Here is a 22,565-nt window from a genome sequence, read left to right on the forward strand (position 1 = left end):
AAATCACATTGTAGGATTTTTTATGAATTTATTTGCAAATTATGGTGGAAAATAAGTCTCTCTTTGAGGGATTGGAAAACCTCCCTGGTCTTTGTGGGTGAATCTGTTTCTGAAATTCACTGCTTGACTGCGGGACCTTTGAGATAATTGTTTCTGTGTGGTCCAGAGATGATTTAGCCATTTCATAAAATCATGTTAAACACTGTTATTGCACACAGAGTGAGTCCATGCAACTTATTATGTGACTTGTTTAGCAAAATTGTACTCCTGACCTGATTTTAGGCTTGCCACAACAAAGGGGTTGAACACTTATTGGCTCAAGACATAGTTTTTCATTTCTAAATCATTTTGAAAAATGTCTCAAAATAATTCCGCTTTGACATTATGGGGTATTTAAAGTCAGGCTGTAACACAACAACATGTGGGAAAAGTCCAGAGGTGTGAATACTTTCTGAAGGCTCTGTATGTATAGACTGCATTTGGATTACTGTTACAATGACATTTGGGTTGTTATGATTGGATTCGTTATTCCATTTATTTTGTATTTTGATTATTAATGTACGTGTTTGACATTTTACTGCGTTGTTTTTGGAGCAAGTAACATAAGCATTTCGCTGCGTCCACTATAACACCTGCTAAACTGTGTACGTGACCAGTAAACTTTGATTTGATGTGATTGGCTGATTGTTACCGTGTAGAAACAATGGATCATATGACTCGAAACGTCAAACTGTAGCTATGCATTCTAAGAATAGTTCAGTCTCTCCTCTCCCCTCCTATTTGACACTATTGATAGGAAGTCTCTTTGGCACTATTGATAGTTGACGATCCCATCTCCCACGTGTCCTCCTTTCTCTGTCCCTCCGATTGTGAGCAGTGCGAGTATTAATGGTACGGTTGGAACACGGTGCCTAACTGTGCCTGTCCCAAAGTACTTGGACGTTTAATTGTCTGTTCCTTCCTGTGGCGGAGGTCCAGCTGTGTCTTTCCTTCGCTGCAGTCGTCTCCATTACACACCCAGGCAGACTAGAGTTACTGCAGCAAAATGCCAGACGCTGTCCCCTCACACTCAATACATATATAGAAGCTAATACAGAACCTATAACTCAGCGCACGTATAACGCATCATAGGCTATGCTATGTGACTATGCAAGTGTGTAAGAGTGCATGTCATCGTCAGTACTCACGGCCTCCTCTCTTTCCTGTTCATCTAACGCTACTCTTGAGGGTAGAGGGTCGTCTTACTGTGGTGAAGAAACTCCTGTGATGTTATTCAAACATCTCCAGTCGTGTGTGTGTGTGTGTAAAAGGTTTTGCAGGACCCAGGCCTTAACTGAACCGTTGATTCACTGTAATTGTGGGTCTGGGATTGGGAGATGTGTGCTCATTTACTGTTTTCTGCCCCCGGAGGGGTGTGTGTGTGTATGTGTTAGAGAGAGCTGGGATTGGTCGGTATAGCATTTTTTTCCCCCCACTGTACCATGAGCTTGTATAATCCCCCTTAACAAGGAAAAGCAGACGGACACAGCCACGAAACACACACAAACAATAATACCCCTGCCCTCCAACTGTTTTTGCCTGTCGAGATTGGGTCTGCCAAAAGGTCTCGGCGTCTGGGCTGGTATGGGAAGTGGGTCTGTCCTCTCTGTCTGACGCTGGCCTGCCGCCGTGTCTGTGGGCTGTTGTGTAACAATGGAAATAACAGGCACTCTGCTGCTGCTCTGCAACCCACCCTACACACTCTCTCTCGCTCTCTCCTCTGTCACATACACACACTGCAGCAGCAGCGGGAGACTATTTATAGACCAACCCAGCTAGGGGAAATTTGGGGGAAGGCTAAATTCTCCCACCCTTTCATTTGCTCTCCCTCTCTCGATGTCCCTCCTCTTCCTCAAGTCTTTCTCTCTCTCTCCCCTCTGCCTCACACACACTAAAACGCATTCATTTATATGCTAAGGTTTGAACAGCAGAAAAAGCAGTTGTGTGATGGTCTAGCTCAAAAGCTGTGTCGTCAGGCAGTTGCGCCTTATATATCTACATTATAGATCACATTTCTACTCTGAATGCGTTGTAGCTGTGGCCTTTCATGGCGTCTTTTCTCAACAACTGTGCCCTCATTCAGAGAGCGACAGGAGCGAGAGAGACCGAGAAAGAGTGGGATGTGAAGGGGCAGAGAGGAAGTGCAGATAGCGGATGGGCGTGTGAGTGGATTGAGAGATTAAGTGGTAGTAGAGGGCACCTTTTCTTTGAGGAAGAGGAGAAAGAGCGAGCCATGACCGGCTTGAATTGTACGTCTCCAGCGAGCCTCGGCCTATGTATAATGATCTCACTGAATCCCCATAGATCAGTGCTCTTCGACCCGTCGTGGAACGCCACATGAAGGAAGAAAGAAGAGCAGCAAGGGAGGGGCTGGAGTGAGTGAGCTCGTGTCTGTCCCATTGTGCTCTCTATACTTCCCTTTCTATGTTCACAGCAAATCTAGGCTAAGGTGGAAGCAATACCACCACACTGCCCAAGCCTCGTCGGCTGATCCGAACCTTTCAGATCTGAAAACATTGAATGTTTAGGGCCAAGGGGAAGCGGTAGGGAGTGGAGTGATAGAGGGAGTAGTACGTTGTTTCATTCATTATCGACACACGTGCAGACCTCGCTATCCCTAGGGATGCAACTGCTGCTCCTACATAACATCACATTTTTACATTTGAGTCATTTAGCAGGCGCTCTTATCCAGAGCGAATTTCAGAAGCAATTAGGGTTAAGTGCCATCGACCAGATTTTTTTTCACCTAGTCGGCTCGGTGATTCGAACCAGCGACCTTTTGCTCTTAACCGCTAGGCTACCTGCCGCCCCTACGTCACAGTTAAAGCCAAACAAAGGAGTGGGTCATATTTATGGACCAACCCTATTTGGGCGTTAAGGGCCAGACCCTGGCCCAGTTAACTCTGTGTCTTGTGCAGGCTGAGGTCTGCCTTTCATCTCTAAACATGGTGAGCCTGGTGACTGTCATGCTCTGTGTGGAGTGGCGATGATGTCAGCAAATCGGTGACGGAGAGCCTGTCTGTCACAGACTGGCAATTGTATAGATGGTCGGTCGCATAGACTGGCATTGTGACACGGCCACATTGTGTGGACAGGCTGATGTAGCATAGCTGAAAGTCCAGAACAGTGAGGTGGGAGGAAGCATCATGAGGGAGAGAGAGAAACTGTAGAAATAGATATAAAAGAGACTAAAAGACGGGAAGGGCACTACACGTAAAAGCTGACTTTTTAAATATGAAACAGGACCGAAGGTGATGTTTTGGGTATCAGTTTGTTTGTTGTACTCGTGTAGTGGTTTAGAAAATGACAAACCTTTTAGTTGAGTATTTGATCGAAATCTAATGGTCTGGATTACTCATCATGCGGTGCTTTACTATTTTTCACCATTTTAGTATTTACAACTTTTAGTATTTACAACATACTAGGCTGTTGTTGTAATCTGGATTGGGCAGAGTGAGTAACAAGTCTCTCCTCTCTCCACTCCCCCCAGAGGAAGAGTAGGCAGCAGACAGGATGAAGGAGGAGAACTTGTTTCATCGGAGGATGTCTCTGTCTCCCAATGCCACATCTCCCTCCCCTCCTAAGATCGACCACCGCTCTCTGACCCGCAACATGTCTTATGGAGGAGAAAGCGAGCTCTTCCCGCTCAGCCCAGGTAAGGCTGGTGTATTTTCACTAGTAATCAAACTCACCAAAACGGGGAGGAACTACCTAAACTTGTTTGCTACGTTTGTACACTAATGAATACACCCCTTGATATATACTCCACCAGACATTTCCGTAACTACCTTGTGACTTCACCACGCACCGCACAGAGATTTTAATGCATGCACTAGGTTATACCTTTACACTAGCGCCAGGGACGTATTGTTAAGAAGAATGTTTGATGAAGTATAAACCCTAAGGGTCACCTTTCAGTCCCAGCAGATTACCACTAGAAATGACTGTAAACCAGTCTATCCAGGGATTGACATTAAGCTCTTCCAGGCTTTTGCCTGTCTGGCAAGTCGAGAGCATTTTTTCCTTTCAGAAACATTTTAGTTACTTGCCCAGTTTTTAGGGGAATGACATTCAGAGCATGCACACATTGCAGTTGTCTGTTTGTCCCAATGCCTGACTGTTTACCACACATGATCTGTCTGCTCTGTCTGATTTGTGTATGTTTCCTGTTTGCAGGTATGGAGGCAGAAGGGAATGGTCTGTCCATGATGAGTGACGAGCTCAGCCCCGCCCAGTCGCCTAGCAGCAAGGTAAGAAGACCGCTTCTGATTGGACCTCTGTGTAACAATATCAGGTGGGTTTCCCGATATTGATGGATCTTTAGGATTAGTGATCAGTTTTGCCAGTTTTCCCAAACCACCTTGTTAATCACATCACATGCTTGCTGTTCTGGGATCAGCCTCCTCTACCCAAATGTCAATCTTTTTTTTTTTTTTTTTTGTATTGTATTTTTCTCCCCTGCTTCGTGATATTGGTAGTTGCAGTCTTGTCCCATTGCTGCAACTGCCCTACGGACTCAGGGCGAAGGTCGAGAGCCATGCTTCCAAGCTTTTTGACACACTGCTCGTTTAACCCGGAAGCCAGCCTCAACAATGTGACGGAGGAAACACCGCGCCCGGGCCCACCACAAGGAGTCGATAGAGCGCGATGGGACAAGTAAAGCCCCCCGACTAAATCCTCCCCTAACACAGACGATGCTCGGCCAATTGTGCACCGCCTAATTGGTCTCCCGGTCACGGCCGGCTGTGACACAGCCTGGGATCAAACCCGGGTCTGTGGTGATGCCTCAAGCACAGCGATGCAGTGCCTTAGATCGCTGCGCCACTCAGGAGGCCTCCAAATTCCAATCTTAATACAATGGAGACACTGGAGCAGTTCTGGAAAAACTGCTTTGTCATATGCCAATATTGAGGCGCTCGCTTTTAATGTGTACTGAACAAAAATATAAACTCAACATGCAACAATTTCCAAAACTATAAAACTGTATTTTTTTGTGAAGAATCAACATCAAGTGGGACACAATCATGAAGTGGAACGACATTTATTGGATATTTCAAACTTTTTTAACAAATCAAAAACTGAAAAATTGGGCGTGCAAAATTATTCAGCCCCTTTACTTTCAGTGCAGCAAACTCTCTCCAGAAGTTCAGTGAGGATCTCTGAATGATCCAATGTTGACCTAAATGACTAATGATGATAAATACAATCCACCTGTGTGTAATCAAGTCTCCGTATAAATGCACCTGCACTGTGATAGTCTCAGAGGTCCGTTAAAAGCGCAGAGAGCATCATGAAGAACAAGGAACACACCAGGCAGGTCCGAGATACTGTTGTGAAGAAGTTTAAAGCCGGATTTGGATACAAAAAGATTTCCCAAGCTTTAAACATCCCAAGGAGCACTGTGCAAGCGATAATATTGAAATGGAAGGAGTATCAGACCACTGCAAATCTACCAAGACCTGGCCGTCCCTCTAAACTTTCAGCTCATACAAGGAGAAGACTGATCAGAGATGCAGCCAAGAGGCCCATGATCACTCTGGATGAACTGCAGAGATCTACAGCTGAGGTGGGAGACTGTCAATAGGACAACAATCAGTCGTATATTGCACAAATCTGGCCTTTATGGAAGAGTGGCAAGAAGAAAGCCATTTCTTAAAGATATCCATAAAAGTGTTGTTTAAAGTTTGCCACAAGCCACCTGGGAGACACACCAAACATGTGGAAGAAGGTGCTCTGGTCAGAAGAAACCAAAATTGAACTTTTTGGCAACAATGCAAAACGTTATGTTTGGCGTAAAAGCAACACAGCTGAACACACCATCCCCACTGTCAAACATGGTGGTGGCAGCATCATGGTTTGGGCCTGCTTTTCTTCAGCAGGGACAGGGAAGATGGTTAAAATTGGTGGGAAGATGGATGGAGCCAAATACAGGACCGTTCTGGAAGAAAACCTGGAGGAGTCTGCAAAAGACCTGAGACCTGGACGGAGATTTGTCTTCCAACAAGACAATGATCCAAAACATAAAGCAAAATCTACAATGGAATGGTTCAAAAATAAACATATCCAGGTGTTAGAATGGCCAAGTCAAAGTACAGACCTGAATCCAATCGAGAATCTGTGGAAAGAACTGAAAACTGCTGTTCACAAATGCTCTCCATCCAACCTCACTGAGCTCGAGCTGTTTTGCAAGGAGGAATGGGAAAACATTTCAGTCTCTCGATGTGCAAAACTGATAGAGACATACCCCAAGCGACTTACAGCTGTAATCGCAGCAAAAGGTGGCGCTACAAAGTATTAACTTAAGGGGGCTGAATAATTTTGCACGCTCAATTTTTCAGTTTTTGATTTGTTAAAAAAGTTTGAAATATCCAATAAATGTCGTTCCACTTCATGATTGTGTCCCACTTGATGTTGATTCTTCACAAAAAAATACAGTTTTATATCTTTGTTTGAAGCCTGAAATGTGGCAAAAGGTCGCAAAGTTCAAGGGGGCCGAATACTTTCGCAAGGCACTGTATTACAAAAGTGTATAAATAAGACTTATTAAACACGTCTGTAAAATCACAAAGAGGACATAGCAAGTTTTCATTAATCATTGGGCACATCGTATGAGTCATCTTAAATAGGCACATAATTCATGTTCAAATTCACAACATAACATACATAGGCATTTCATCATTAAGTCCTTTAGGAAATAATGTCTGGAGGGTGAGTATTATTGATATCACCTCCCCCTGTCTGATATCTTAACTTTCTCATTTCTCTGGGAATACAAATATGCATTTGTTGTTCACAGATGGCTTAGAAAAAGGTGGCGTTGTTTATCGGAAAACTGGTCAGTATCTCGTGTGACCATTGACCTCATGCAGGGCGACACAACTCTTTTTGTATAGAGTTGATCAGGCTGTTTATTGTGACCTGTGGAATGTTGTCCCACTGCTCTTCAATGGCTGTTTGAAGTTGCTGGATATTGGCGGGGTCGTACACATTGATCCAGAGCATCCCAAATTAGTGCAATGGGTGACATTTCTGAGGACAGATCCTTGCGACATGGGACCGTGCATTATCATGCTAAAACATGAGGTGATGGCGCCAGATGAATGGAACTGCACGGTATCTCTGTGGATTCAGATTGCCATCAATAAAATGCAATTGTTTATTGTCCGTAGCTTATGCCTGCTCATACCATAACCCCACTGCCACCATGGGCACTCGGCTCACAACATTGACAACAACAAATCCCTCGCCCACACAACGCCATACATGTGGTACTGCCAAATTCTGTAAAATGACGTTGGAGGCGGCTTATGGTAGAGAAATTAACATTAAATTATTTGGCAAAAGCTCTGGTGGACATTCCTGCAGTCAGCATGCTAATTGCATTCTCCCTCTGTGGCATTGTGTTGTCACAAAACTGCACATTTTAGAGCAGCATTCTATTGTTCCCCAGCACAAGGTGCACCTGTGTAATGAACATTCTGTTTAATCAACTTCTTGTTATGCCACAACTGTCAGGTGTATGGATTATCTTGGCAATGGAGAAATGCTAATTTACAGAGATGTAAACAAATTTGTGCACAACATTTTAGAGAATCAAGCTGTTTGTGCTTATGGAACATTTCTGGGATCTTTTATTTCAGCTTTACAAACATGGGACCAACACTTTACATGTTGCGTTTACATTTTTGTTCAGTGTACAGTAGGTGCAAAGCTTTTCATGAACCTCAACACACAAGTTTGTTTAGACAATTTAGAAATAGGCCTACATATACAATGTTTTAAAATAAATATTATGTTATTAGAATTCCCGATTTTATAATTCACACGCCATGCTTGTTTCAGAAAGTGACTAATTTTATTAAGGGCTATTCATCGTTTAGTCTAACCAATGTAGGTGGCATTCACTGATTCTAGGCTATATCCGTCATACATTGCATCAGCGCAAAACACAGCACTTATTCCGAGCATTTCTTTTCTGTCATGACTCGTCAATGATAGCAGTTCCCGTCGATCATTAAGCGTTTCCAGCAGCACGGTGGCCAGGTTAAGGTCATGTCCTCCCCCATTGCCCCCGACACACATACATACACACACAGATGGGTGTATGGAGCGATTCTGAACTACATTGAAAATCTATGCGGCTTTGACCGATCTCCCACCCAACACCCCTCGTAACTCCAGAGACAATAGTGGACTCAACACAACACAGTCACACACAGCACTCTACCTAACACTCTAAAACACTCCTGAGTGCCAGTGTGTGAAGGCTCACTTCAGAAATGCAGCGTGGATGTGATTCATGCATAAACACCAGGCATAGTCTAATAGAAAGTCCAATAGGGGTTAAAATGATTGCCGCTACTTTTTTCAAAACCTTGCGATAACACTGATCCTTTTTCTAGAATGTTTCATGAGATTGAAGAACACATTGGGGGGGGGGGATCTTAGGCCGTTTTTCCATACAGAATCTTTCCAGATCCTTGATATCCATCATCTGGTCATATGGACTGCCCTCTTCCATTCAAACCACAGGTTTTCAATGGGGTTCAAGTTCGGAGATTGATATAGGCATTGCAAAATGTTGATTTTGTGGTCAATTAACAATTTTTTTGTGGATTTTGATGTGTGCTTGGGGTTATTGTGGTGCTGGAAGATGCACTTGCGTGGCAGAGGCAACCAGGTTTTTGTCTTGAGGTAACTGTCCAGTGTTTCCAGATTTGATGAAATATGACCTATGATGAATTAAAATGAGTGAAGTAGTTTCACTTCCAAAAAATGGTAACGGTAATTAAGTATGTTTTAAGTAGCTTTACCATTTCCTCATAGAACAGGACGTCATGTTGGCTCACTGGCAAGCTGGCCAATCAGCGGTCTACTCTATTTTTAATGACCGGTATACAGTGCATTAAACTATTCAGACCCCTTCACTTTTTCCACATTTTGTTACGTCACAGCCTTACTCTAAAAATTATTCGATTCTTTTCCCCCCTCAATCTACACACAATATCCCATAATGACGAATAAACTGTTTTTCAGAAGTTCTTGCAAATGTATATACAGTACCAGTCAAACGTTTGGACACACCTACTCATTCAAGTGTTTTTCTTTGTTTGACTATTTTCTATGTTTGTAGAATAATAGTGATGACATCAAAACTATGAAATAACACATATGGAATCATGTAGCAACCACAAAAGTGAGATTTCTATAAGTAGCCACCCTTTTCCTTGACGACAGCTTTACACAGTCTTGGCATTCTCTCAACCAGCTTCATGAGGAATGCTTTTCCAACGGTCTTAAAGGAGTTCCCTCATACACTAACGTTCAAAAGTTTGGGGTCACATAGAAATGTCCTTGTTTTTGAAAGAAATTCACGTTTTTTCCTCCATTAAAATAACATCAAATTGATCAGAAATACAGTGTAGACATTGTTAATGTTATAAATGACTATTGTAGCTGGAAACGGCTGATTTTTAATGGAATATCTACATAGGCGTACATTATCAGCAACCATCACTCCTGTGTTCCAATGGTACGTTGTGTTAGCTAATCCAAGTTTAGCATTTTAAAAGGCTAAATGATCATTAGAAAACCCTTTTGCAATTATGTTAGCAGAGCTGAAAACTGTTGTCCTGATTCAAGAAGCAATAAAACTGGCCTTCTTTAGACTAGTTGAGTATCTGGAGCATCAGCATTTGTGGGTTCGATTACAGGCTCAAAATGGTCAGAAACAAAGGACTTTCTTCTGAAACTCGTCAATCTATTCTTGTTCTGAGAAATGAAGGCTGTTCCATGTGAGAAATGTTCAAGAAACTGAAGATCTCATACAACGCTGTGTACTACTCCCTTCACAGAACAGCGCAAACTGGCACTAACCAGACTAGAAAGAGGAGTGGGAGGCCCTGGTGCACAACTGAGCAAAAAGCAAGGACATTTCTAAGTGACCCTAAACCTTTGAGCGGTAGTGAGTTGGACCGCATAGTGAAGGAAAAGCAGCTAACAAGTACTCAGCATATGTGGGAACTTCTTAGAAAAGCATTCCAGATGAAGCTGGTTGAGAGAATGCCAAGAGTGTGCAAAGCTGTCAAGGCAAAGGGTAGCTACTTTGAAGAATCTCAAAAATACAATATATTTTTTATTTGTTGAACACTTTTTTTGGTTACTACATGATCCCATATGTGTTATTTCATAGTTTTGAAGTCTTCACTAGCCTTCTACAATTCTACCAATGCCATGTTTCCTCCAGACGTGACTCTTGGCATTCAGGCCAAACAGTTCAATCTTGGTTTCAACAGACCAGAGAATCTTGTTTATCATGGTCTGAGAGTCCTTTCGGTGCCTTTTGGAAAACTATAAACTATAAAATATCATTTCCACATTTTTTTGTCGCGTACAATGTAGCTTAGTATTTGTTTTAAAGTATTTTTTTGCTCATCTTTATCAAGGGTGCCAATCATTTTTGACCTCACTCTATATGTGTGAAACCCTGCTTAGGGGAACGGAAACCTGTGCACTGAATTTCTGCTGAACTTATTCCAAAAGTAGCTGGCATATACAGTGCCTTCAGAAAGTATTCACACCAGCTTGACTTTTCCCACATTTTGTTGTTACAGCCTTTTAAATGAATTAAATTTAGATTTTTTATGTCACTGGCCTTCACACTACCCCATACTGTCAAGTGGGGTTATGTTTTTTGAAATATTTACAAATTAATAAAAAATGAAAAGTTGAAGTGTCTTGAGTCAATAAGTATTCAACACCTTTGTTGTGGCAAGCCTAAATAAGTTCAGGAGCAAACATTTGCTTAACAATTCACATAATAAGTTGCATGGAATCACTGTGTGCAATAATAGTGTTTAACATTTTTTAATTAATACCTCATAACTGTACCTCACACATTTAATTATCTGTAAGGTCCCTCAGTCGAGCAGTGAATTTCAAACACCCATTTAACCACAAAGACCAGGGAGGTTTTCCAATGCCTCACAAATAAGAGCACCTATTGGTAGATGGATAACAAAAAAAATAATAATATCCCTTTGGGCATGGTGAAGTTATTTTATTACACATTGATGGTGTATCAGTACACCCAGTCACTACAAACTCAGTTGCCAGAGAGGTAGGAAGCCACTCAGGGATTTCACCACAAGGCCAATGGTGACTTTAAAACCGGTAGAGTTAATGACTGTGATAGGATAAACTGAGGATGGATCAACAACATTGTAGTTACTCCACAATACTAATCAAATTGATAGAGTTAAAAGAAGGCCTGTACAGAATAAAAAAAATATTCCAAAACATGCCTCCTGTTTGCAACAACTTACTAAAGTAATACTGCAAAAAATGTGGCAAAGCAATTCACTTTGTCCTAAATACAAAGTGTTATGTTTGGGGCAAATCCAATACAACATTACTGAGTACCACTCTCCATATTTTCAAGCATGGTGGTGGCTGCATCATGTTATGGGTATGCTTGTAATTATGAAGGACTGGGAATGGAGCTAATCACAGGCAAAATCCTAGAAGAAAACTTGGTTGTCCGCTTTCCATCAGACACTGCGATACGAATTCACCTTTCAGCAGGACAATAAACAAAAATGCAAGGCCAAATCTGTCGAGTTGCTTACCGTGAATGTTCCTGAATGGCCAAGTTAAAGTTTTGTCTTAAAAAATGAAAATTGTTGTTTTAGCAATGATCACCAACAAATTTGACAGAGCTTGAAGAATTTTAAAATAATAATGGGAAAATGTTGCTCAATCCAGGTGTGTAAAGCTTTTAGACTTACCCAGAAAGACCCACAGCTGTAATGACAATTAAATCCATTTTAATCCCACGTTGTAACACAACGTAATGTTGATAAACATCAAGGGGCGTTAATACTTTGTAAAGGCACTGTATGACATCCCAAATGGCACCCTATTACCAACATGGTGCTCTGCTTTTGACCAGAGCCCTACGGTTATATTGCTGTGTGGTATAACTCAACGTGCAGGCCAGTACAGTAGAGCATTTTCCTATTGATCAGTGTCAGGAGTGGATGGGTCTGTGTACGGACGCTACACTAAGACTTCACTGTACTCCTGTTTCAGACAGAACCAAAGATCCATTGCCTTTCACCCTTGGCAAAACGGGCTATAAAATACATGTATTTGCTGTTTATCCTCTTGGTCTTTCATTCCAAAAATCTCATCTTTAATTTAAGTAAATATGATTGAAAAAAATAAATGCGAAATAAATTCAATACATATTTTTCTCCAAAACATGTGTGCCACAATTATTGGCACCCCTAGAAATTCTTATGAGAAGAATCTAAATGCAGTATATTCCCATTCATATCTTACATTTTTTAAGTTCACCTGAGTGTTTAGGAATACTTAAGTGGTAAGCCATGACTTCCTGTTTCACTGGGGTATAAATATGAGATGACAAACAGGCCAAGTTCCCATGGTCAACCATCACTATGGGAAAGACCTGAGAATACAGTAATGATGTGCGACAAAAGGTTGTTGAGATGCTCAAATCAGGAAATGGCTATGAGAAAATAGCTCAGCGGTTGAAAATGCCTATTTTCACTATCAGGACAATAATTAAGAAGTTTAAAGCAACTGGAGATGTTAACAACTGGACTGGAAGAGGACGTGTGTCTATATTGACCCCACACACAGTGAGGAGGATGGTTCGAGTGGTCAAAACATCTCCAAGGATCACAGCTGGAGAATTGCAGACGTTAGTTGGGTCTTGGGGTCAGAAAGTCTCAAACTATGATCAGATGCCACCTACATAACCACAAGTTGTTTGGGAGGGTTGCCATAAAAAAGCCTTTGCTGTCATCAAACAACAAACTTTACTGGAACTTTCAATAGGACCGGGTTCTATGGTCAGATGAGACCAAAATTAAGCTTTTTGGAAACAAACACCAGAGGTGGGTTTGGCGTAGACAGACAGATATCCATGCAGAAAGGTACCTCATCTCCACTGTGAATTATGGTGGTGGATTTTTGATGTTGGCCTGTTTTTCTACCAAAGGCCCTGGACAACTTGTTAGGATACAGTTGAAGTCAGAAGTTTACATACACTTAGGTTGGAGTCATTGAAACTCGTTTTTCAACCACTCCACACATTTTTTGTTAACAAACTATAGTTTTGTGCATGACACAAGTAATTTTTCCAACAATTGTTTACAGATTATTTCACTTATAATTCACTGTATCACAATTCCAGTGTGTCAGAAGTTTACATACAATAAGTTGACTGTGCCTTTAAACAGCTTGGAAAATTCCAGAAAATGTCATGGCTTTAGAAGCTTCTGATGGGTTAATTGACATAATTTGAGTCAATTGGAGGTGTACCTGTGGATGTATTTCAAGGCCTACCTTCAAACTCGGTGCCTCTTTGCTTGAGATCATGGGAAAATCAAAAGAAATCAGCCAAGACCCCAGAAAAAATAATGTAGACCTCCACAAGTCTGGTTCATCATTGGGAGCAATTTCCAAACGCATGAAGGTACCAAGGTCATTTGTACAAACAATAGTACGCAAGTATAAACACTATGGGACCATGCAGCCGTCATACCGCTCAGGAAGGAGATTTGTTCTGTCTCCTAGAGATGAACGTACGGTGGTGAGAAAAGTGAAAATCAATCCCAGAACAACAGCAAAGGACCTTGTGAAGATGCTGGAGGAAACAGGTACAAAAGTATCTGTATCCTCATTAAAATGAGTCCTATATCGACATAACCTGAAAGGTTGCTCAGCCAGGAAGAAGCCAATGCCCCAAAAACGCCATAAACAAGCCAGACTACGGTTTGCAACTGGGGACAAAGAACAAAACTTTTTGGTGAAATGTCCTCTGGTCTGATGAAACAAAAATAGAACTGTTTGGCCATAATGACCATCGTTATTTTTGGAGGAAAAAGGAGGAGGCTTGCAAGCTGAAGAACACCATCCCAAATGTGAAGCACAGGGGTGGCAGCATCATGTTGTGGGGGTGCTTTGCTGCAGGAGGGACTGGTACACTTCACAAAATTGATGGTATCATCAGGAAAGATAATTATGTGGATATATTGAAGCAACATCTCAAGACGTCAGTCAGTGAGTTAAAGCTTGGTCGCAAATGGGTCTTCCAAATGGACAGTGACCCCAAGCATATTTCCAAAGTTGTGGCAAAATGGCCTAAGGACAACAAAGTCAAGGTATTGGAGTGGCCATCACAAAGCCCTGACCTCAATCCTATAGAAGATTTGTGGGCAGAACTGAAAAGGCGTCTGCGAGCAAGGAGGCCTACAAACCTGACTCCATTACACCAGCTCTGTCAGGAGGAATGGGCCTGTGGAAGGCTACCTGAAACTTTTGACCCAAGTTAAACAATTTAAAGGCAATGCTACCAAATTCTAATTGAGTGTATGTAAACTTCTGACCCACTGGAAATGTGATGGAAATAAATAAAAACTGAAATAAATCATTCTCTCTACTATTATTCTGACATTTCACATTCTTAAAATAAAGTGGTGATCCCAACTGACCTAAAACAGGGAATATTTACTAGGATTAAATGGCAGGAATTGTGAAAAACTGAGTATAAATGTATTTGACTAAGGTGTATGTAAACTTCCAACTTCAACTATATATAGTATCATGGACTCCAAGTACCAGCAGATATTAAATCAAAACCTGACTGCCTCTGCTAGGAAGCTTAAACTGAGCCGTGGTTGGATCTTCCAGCAGGACAATGAACCAATGCACACCTCAAAATCAACACAAAAATGATTCACTGACCACAGAATCAAGGTTTTGCCATTGACGTCCCATGGCATAAACCCCATAGAAAACCTGTGGCATGAGCTGAAGAGGAGAGTCCACAAGTGTGGACCTTGGAATCTGGAGAGATTCTGTATGGAGGAGTGGTCTCCGATACCTTGCCGTGTGTTCTCCAACCTCATTATGCATTTTAGGAGAAGCTGTTATCTCGGCAGAGGGAGGTTGCACAAGTGTTGAATGAGGGGGTGCTAATAATTGGTGCACACTCATATTTGAGAAATATTTGTTTTATGTTTAATGTATTTTTTCTTTCAATTATTTTACTTGAATTAAAAGTTAGATTTTTGTGAATATTTATAATTTTTTTACAGCTTGTTTTGCTCATTTTCACCGAGGATGCCAATATTAGTGGGCACTGTATCATGGCTGTACTCTGTTCAGGTCAGACACTGAAGAAATGTGTGTGTTATTTAAATGTTATCTATGAATGGGATAGACCAGAGTGTTATGAGGCTGTTTATAGGTGAGGTCACAAGAGGAGTGTGTCTCATTGACTCTCTCATCTGTCCATCTCTCCCTCCTTCAGTCTGAGTCCAGGATGTTCAATAACGGTCTGGAGGACTGCTCCTCCCCCACAGAGAAGCTGGCCCGGAAGGAGTCTCTCAAGGTAACTCATCACTCCCTGGCCGGGAAGGGGTCACAGAGAGGGGATGTCTTGCAGGAAAAATATTGACGGGCATTTAACATGGTTGGGGGAAAATATTTAGATTTGCATATATTTAGATCAGCGTCTCCCAATTGGTTCCTCTGGGACCCCTAGGTCAGCACATTTTGGTTTCAGCCAGGCATTAGCGCACCTGATTCAACAAAGGAGAGCGGTGTGGTTAGTTGAATAAGCCTAGTTTGTACAGGGCTGGAATGTGAATGTGCTGTCCTAAATGTCCACAAGGAATGGATTGGGAGACATGTATCTGCCTAACATACAACTACTAATGAAAAGGAATTGAGGTTGCGTCAAGAAAAGGTTTAGAAGCACGAGCTCTGGTCCTTTGTGTAATTCACAGAATGGAATATCGTCCTCTTTTTTTATTATCATTAGTTAACGTACACTGCTGCCCTAACTTGAGGCACATAATAAATACACGTCTGCCTGTGTGTATGTATGACTTGTGTTTGAGTGTACCTCCCCCTAGTGCGTATCTGACTACTTGTTTTGTCTTGTTCATTTGCAAGTCACAAAACAATGACTCATCCTAAAAGATTCCGTCTGTGTGCGCTGCAGGTCCAGAAGAAGAATTACAGACAGGAGAAGAAGCGGGCAGCCAAAGAACTGTCAAGCGCTCTGAAGGACCCCAGTGTTGTCATCACGGCTAACTGGCTAAAGGTAATTTGGGAATATCTACTCACCCACTGTTGCTTTCCAGGGATGTTTTTTCCCTATATTACCATGACACATTAAAACGTGTCGTACACACTCATAATGTAATAGTATTGAGGCCGCCTCCACTCTCAATCCTGGTAGATCCGTGGTTCGCTAAAGAGCTGGACCAAGCTGTGGTGTGCCCTGAAGCCGGGGGTCCTGCTGATCTATAAGACCCCTAAATCGGACCACTGGGTGGGCACCCTCCTGCTCAACGCGTGCAAGCTGATTGAGAGGCCCTCCAAGAAGGACGGCTTCTGCTTCAAGCTCTACCACCCGCTGGACAAGTCCATCTGGGCTGTTAAGGTCAGACACGGAGCGCTCATCAATGACAGAGTTCACTGTTGCTCTAGATCTGGATTACTTTGTTATTATTGTCAGCTTCATAATATTCCACATGTTCTTTTGTCTGTTACTTTCTGTCTCATGACATGAGTGCATGGAGAGGGCCTGGTTGGATGTACTTGATTTCTGCTTTTGTGTTTTGTGTGCTCTGCTGTACTTTACAGATGGCTTATGTAGCATTTGTAATGCTGGCTTCAGAACTCTTGGGTTGTGTTGTCTCATCTTGTTACAATTGTTGAATAATTATACTGAACAAAAATATGAAAGGAGCATGCAACAATTTAAAAAGTCATAAAAAAGTCAAGGACATTTGTGGTTAAAAAGTCAAGGACATTTAAATAAATCAATTAATTAGGCCCTCATCTATGGATTTCACATGACTTGGCAGGGTTGCAGCCATGGGTGGGCCTGGGCCAAGCCAGTCAGAATGAGTTTTTCCCTACAGAAGGGATTTATTGCAGACAGAAATACACCTTGGGCTGGCATGGTTACACCTGGCCTGCGGTTGTGAGGCCGATTGGACGTACTGCCAATTCTCGAAAAATGACGTTGGATGCAACTTATGGTAGAGAAATGTACATAAAATACTCTGGCAACAGCTCTGGTGGACATTCCTGCAGTCAGCAGGCCAATTGCACACTCCCTCAAAACTTGAGACATCTATGGCATTGTGTTGTGTGACAAAACTGCACTGTTTAGAGTGGCCTTTTATTGTCCCCAGCACAAGGTGCACATATGTAATGACCATGCTGTTTAATTAACTTCTTGATATGCCACACCTGTCAGGTGGATGGATGATCTTGGTAAAGGAGAAATGCTCACTAAAAGGGATGTTAACAAATTTGGGCACATCATTTTACTAAGCTTTTTGTGCATATGAAGCATTTCTTGGATGTTTTATTTCAGCTCATGAAACATGGTACCAGCACTTTACATATTGCGTTCATATTTTTGTTCACTGTACGTTATTCACGGCAGTATAAAGATTGTCAATGTAGTGATACTATTAAGCATGAGGAAGGGTAATCTTAACCCCTCTGTCATTGGTGTCCTAAGGGTCCTAAAGGGGAAAATGTTGGCTCCATCACTCAACCTCTACCCAGCAACTACCTGATCTTCAGAGCTGCGTCAGAGTCTGACGGTGAGAAGTTTTTTTGCTTGCTTGCGTGTGTGTGCGTGCTCGCCTTCACGCTATAATGAGACACAACGACCCTAGTGGTATTAGAGCTGTGTGTCTGTCTGAGTGGCTGTACAATCGGTGTATACGTGCAAGCACCTCTTGGTGTCTGACAACCTTTGACCCCTGACCCCCCTCTCTCCACCCCAGGTCGGTGTTGGATGGATGCTCTGGAGCTGGCTCTGAGCTGCTCCAGCCTCTACAAGCTGACAGCTAAAGCAGGGAGAGACGGAGACCTCAGCACCTCCTCGGAGTCCTCCCATATACTACAGCTACTGCAGTCTACTGCCCTCACTGATGCTGAGCTACTACAGTAAGTAGCACATACTATAGTCAACTGCTCTCAGTAGCTATGTTTCCATTAACTTGTCCAGTGATTTTTTTGGGTTGTTGTTGTTGACATTTTATGTTTGCATAGACAATAGATGTGACATTTGCCTGCTAGGGTGCGTATCCATTTATCTATCTTGTGTCTATGAAAATAGCTGGACGTAATGACGTCACATAAACAAAAAACCTAGTGTGGAATAAAAATGTAGTGTTTCCATTACCCATTTAGGCAAATTGCACATGAACACATTGGTGACAGCCTGTATTCCCTCCCTCCTATCTGTTTCATGTGTCAGGTAGCCCGTGAAAGCCAGAATGGACAGAATGCAATAATTGACTAATATTTCCCATATTCGAATAGTTCTCATGTGCCAACGTATCGCCAAGGTCCGTGCCATGTTTTTAAAATTTTTGAAACATTTTATTTAACCTTTTATTTAACTAGGCAAGTCAGTTAAGAACAAATTCTTATTTACAATGACGGCCTACCGGAAGGCAAAAGGCCCCCTGCGGTGACGGGGATTAAAAATAAAGTAAAAATATAGGACAAAACTCATCACGACAAGAGAGACCCCACAACACTACATAAAGAGAGACCCAAGATGACAACATAGCATGGCAGCAACACATGACAACACAGCATGTTAGCAATACAACATGACAGCAACATGGTAGCAGCACAAAACATGGCACAAGCATTATTGGGCACAGACAACAGCACATAAGGCAAGAAGGTAGAGACAACAATACATCACACGAAGCAGCCTTAACTGTCACATGGTGAAACTTGCACTCCTGTAGATCTGTAATAATTGGATAGAGAAACTTGCCAGTCAACCAGAATAGCAAGGGGACGCAATACAGGCATTCTTGAAAGTCAGGACAATTCTTCTCCTGCAAAGAAACAGAAAAAAATTCTAGTTGAAAAGTATTATGCAAGCAGTAGGCACTTGGAATTAAATGTGGAGTGGAGCTTATAATTACATAATATCATGCCCCGCCTCGCGTACCTTCAAAAGTATTCGGCGAGCATCATTTATTTGAAGAACACAGTTTATCATCATCATCATCATTTGTCGCACTAAAGAAAGTTCACCAAAATAAAAATCTACCCCTGTCGAATGGATAACAATGTTGTTGATCTTGAGAAAATGTATCCTATATCTGTCAATGAAAACCTGCATAGTGACATTGGGCTACTACAATGAGTAGCACACACGCATGCACAGACGTAGGCACTGGTGGCTAGTGTTGCACGTTATACCGACACTTCTGTACTTTTTTCGATACTTAAAAACAAATGGTTCGGTACTACAAGTTTTGTTATGTTCCGGTTCTTCTGTCAGATGTGTTTCACGTGATTGAGAGGATCAAGTCTATCACAGCCCCTTTATAGCATGAAGAGCAGTGCCTGCTCCACTTACTCATTCGTTGCTAGTGCTGTCTGGTCTGCATTGTTGGCTCCCTAGTCATGCTGCACAGAAGAGTCAACACACTTGAACACGACATGTAGAAATGTCAAAACTTTTCATTACTGTTCGCAAAACAATGTCTATACAGGCTAGAACACTTACAATGCAAGACAATACCGGTAGCTTCCAGCTTTAATTGTAGGCTAACGTTCTTTGCGGGCTTACAGCTGAGTTCACTACCGTAGTACTTAGTTTGTCATAATATGCAAAGCGTAACGCAAAATATGCTGATTGTCACCAAAAACGTTAATTCACTTATTCTCCCTCGCCCTTAAACTCCATTTTTTTTGTCTCTCTTCCTCCCGTCTGGTTTCCACTAGATTCCACAGCCATATTCTTCCTTGCTAATGGCAGTATTACTTTCTTAAAGAGACGGCACACTCTTTTATAAAATAAGAGATGGCTTCTTCGATGCAAATGTTGTTGATCAGTACAATAAACAACAAACTCAACATTCTACAATGTTGAAGATTTTTACTGAGTTACAGTTCATGTAAAGAAATCAGTCAATGTAAATAATTTCATCAGACCCTAATCTATGGAGTTCACATGACCGCGTAAACAGATATGCATCTGTTGGTCACAGATACCTTAAACAAAAGGTAGGGGTGAGGATCAGAAAACCAGTCAGTATCTGGTGTGACCACCATTTTGGCTCATGCAGCATGACACATCTCCTTCGCATAGAGTTGATTAAGATGTTGATTGTGGCCTGTGGAATGTTGTGACAGATGATTGGCACGACAATAGGTCTCAGGATCTCATTACGGTGCATTCAAATCACCATCGGTAAAATGCAATTGTGTTCATTGTCCATAGCTTATGCCTGCCCATACCATAACTCCACCGCCATGGGGGACTTTGTTTACAATGTTGACATAGGCAAACCGCTCACCCACACAAAGCCATACACGCTGCCTGCCACCTGCCTGGTACAGTTGAAACCGGGATTCATCTGTGATAAGCATATTTCTCCAGCGTGCCAGTCGCCATCGAAGTTGGTTTCAACTCCAATTGCAGTCAGACCCTGGTGAGGAGGACGAGCATGCAGATGAGCTTCCCTGAGACGATTTCTGACCGTTTGTGCAGAAATTCTTCAGTTGTGCAAACCCACAGTTTGATCAGTTGTCTGGGTGGCTGGTCTCAGGAGATCCCGTAGGTGAAGTGTGGAGGTCCTGGACTTGTGAGGCTGGTTGGACGTATTGCCAAATTCTCTAAAATTATGTTTGAAGCGGCTTATGGTAGAGAAATTAACGTTCAATCCACTGCAACAGCTCTGGTGGATATTCCTGCAGTCAGAATGCCATTTGCACACTCCCTCAACTTGAGACATCTCTGGCATTGTGTTGTGTGACTAAACTTCACAAGTGGCCTTTTATTTTCCCCAGCACAAGGTGCACATGTGTAATGATCATGCTGTTTGATTAACTTCTTGATATCTTGGCAAAGGATAAATGCTCACTAATAGGGATGTAAACAAATTGATGCACAACATTTGAGAGAGAAGCTTTTTGTGTGTATGGAACATTTCTGGGATATTTTATTTCAGCTCATGAAACATGGGACCAACACTTTGCATGTTGCGTTGATATTTTTGTTCAGTGTAATATGTTCTCTGAGCAGTTGCCATTAAAATAAGTCCTAAATGGAAGAGATTGTTTCTCATCTGTATCCCCGTGAAATCAGCTAAAACAAACTCAATAACTTAATGCATGCATTCACCTGTATTGTGAATAGACTTAGGCTACATCTTGATTTACAGTTTATCAATAGAGATGTACCATTCAAATAAGTAATTACCATTGTTTTGTAGTTAGATTGGTAAAAACAACTTCAAATTGATTCGTTACTGCGTTATTGCTGTCTCTAAAAAATGTACATACAAGTGTTCAAATCTAATGACATTGAGCTCTGAAGATGCCCAATGATTGAACAGAGCGCTGAGAGCAGTAGCTGAGTTTCTGTCTGGATCAAGTGCCATTCTGTGACTCTGTCTAATATGCTTTTTTTTGTGGTCTAGTTTTGGTATTGAGTATTGTGATACTAAACCTGGTATCCAAGTCCAAATTCTGGCATCGTGAAAACACAACAGGTGGCGCAGTCAACAACGGCTGCTTTATTTATTTCAACACAGATGTCGTATGGGATTTCGGCACAAACATAATTATATGATATAGGATCCACATAAAGTGTATCGGCCTATGGAGTTGCTTATAAATTGCTTTTAACATGTTAGCCCCAAGGTTTTACACCGTATTTACTGAAATGTACACTTGACACGCATGCCACAACACTATACTGCATGTCAGTGCATTTCTGCTTCTTATGCGGGGAATCCTAAGAGAAAGAACTAATTGTGACTGCAGGATCTGGTGCATGGTCCTTGCTCAATGACCAACGTTTCTGGGGTTGTCCTTTCCAGGAGTACCCTCTGATCATTTGGGTGATTATCAGTCTGGTCGTCCCAGGTGTTGAAAGTCGGAATCATAAGGATGTTGAAAAATAACATCTCTGGGTTTCTGATCACCTTTGAGGAAATGACCTGCTGTTGTTGCAATTGCATCATAAGGATTCTTAGTGCCACCTGCTATCTTGGTAATTTATTCAGGATAATCACTATATGTGTAATAAATCACTGCTTATTTATTGAAAACCTATATTTATTTTGGATCATTTATTTCTATGAGCCTCTGTTTGTCCATTAAAATACTTAGTCTGATTGTGTGGACGTTACGAAACACATTTGAAGATATTTACATACACAGCCCTGATTGGCTGATAGGATGGTCTATAGTCCACCCACTTACCCAGAACAACAGTCATTTGGTCTATTTTAATCAGGTCATGATGTGGGCCAAAGGTCTCATCCCAACTGAACAGGCTGAAAGTCCAGGCATTTTTTTCAAACCGCTCTTACACAAAAATGGCATTATTGTTTTCACAACTTCAAATCAACATCAAATTATATTTTTCACATGTGCCAAATGTGTTTCGGAACGTCCACCTTACAGTGAAACGCTTACTT

General features: G+C 41.8%; 1 protein-coding gene across 7 annotated transcripts in view; it reads left to right on the forward strand.

Moving 5' to 3' along the window:
• The window catches only part of osbpl5 (oxysterol binding protein-like 5), a 106,566-nt gene that overhangs the window by 52,141 nt on the left and 31,860 nt on the right, over nt 1-22,565 (forward strand). For 4 of the 7 annotated variants that reach the window (XM_036949781.1, XM_036949784.1, XM_036949798.1 and 1 more), the window contains 7 exons: nt 3,530-3,694; nt 4,216-4,289; nt 15,383-15,463; nt 16,079-16,180; nt 16,319-16,522; nt 17,618-17,702; nt 17,889-18,051. In XM_036949781.1, the coding sequence (XP_036805676.1) occupies nt 3,553-3,694; nt 4,216-4,289; nt 15,383-15,463; nt 16,079-16,180; nt 16,319-16,522; nt 17,618-17,702; nt 17,889-18,051 (851 nt within the window). In that variant the 5' untranslated portion in view covers nt 3,530-3,552. Of the gene's footprint in view, nt 1-2,343; nt 2,415-3,529; nt 3,695-4,215; nt 4,334-15,382; nt 15,464-16,078; nt 16,181-16,318; nt 16,523-17,617; nt 17,703-17,888; nt 18,052-22,565 lie in introns of those variants that run through there. The other 3 variants (XM_036949787.1, XM_036949788.1, XM_036949799.1) reach the window with 2 other exon arrangements.

Source organism: Oncorhynchus mykiss, chromosome 2 (assembly GCF_013265735.2).
Source record: "Oncorhynchus mykiss isolate Arlee chromosome 2, USDA_OmykA_1.1, whole genome shotgun sequence".
Classification (NCBI taxonomy): Eukaryota; Metazoa; Chordata; class Actinopteri; order Salmoniformes; family Salmonidae; genus Oncorhynchus; species Oncorhynchus mykiss.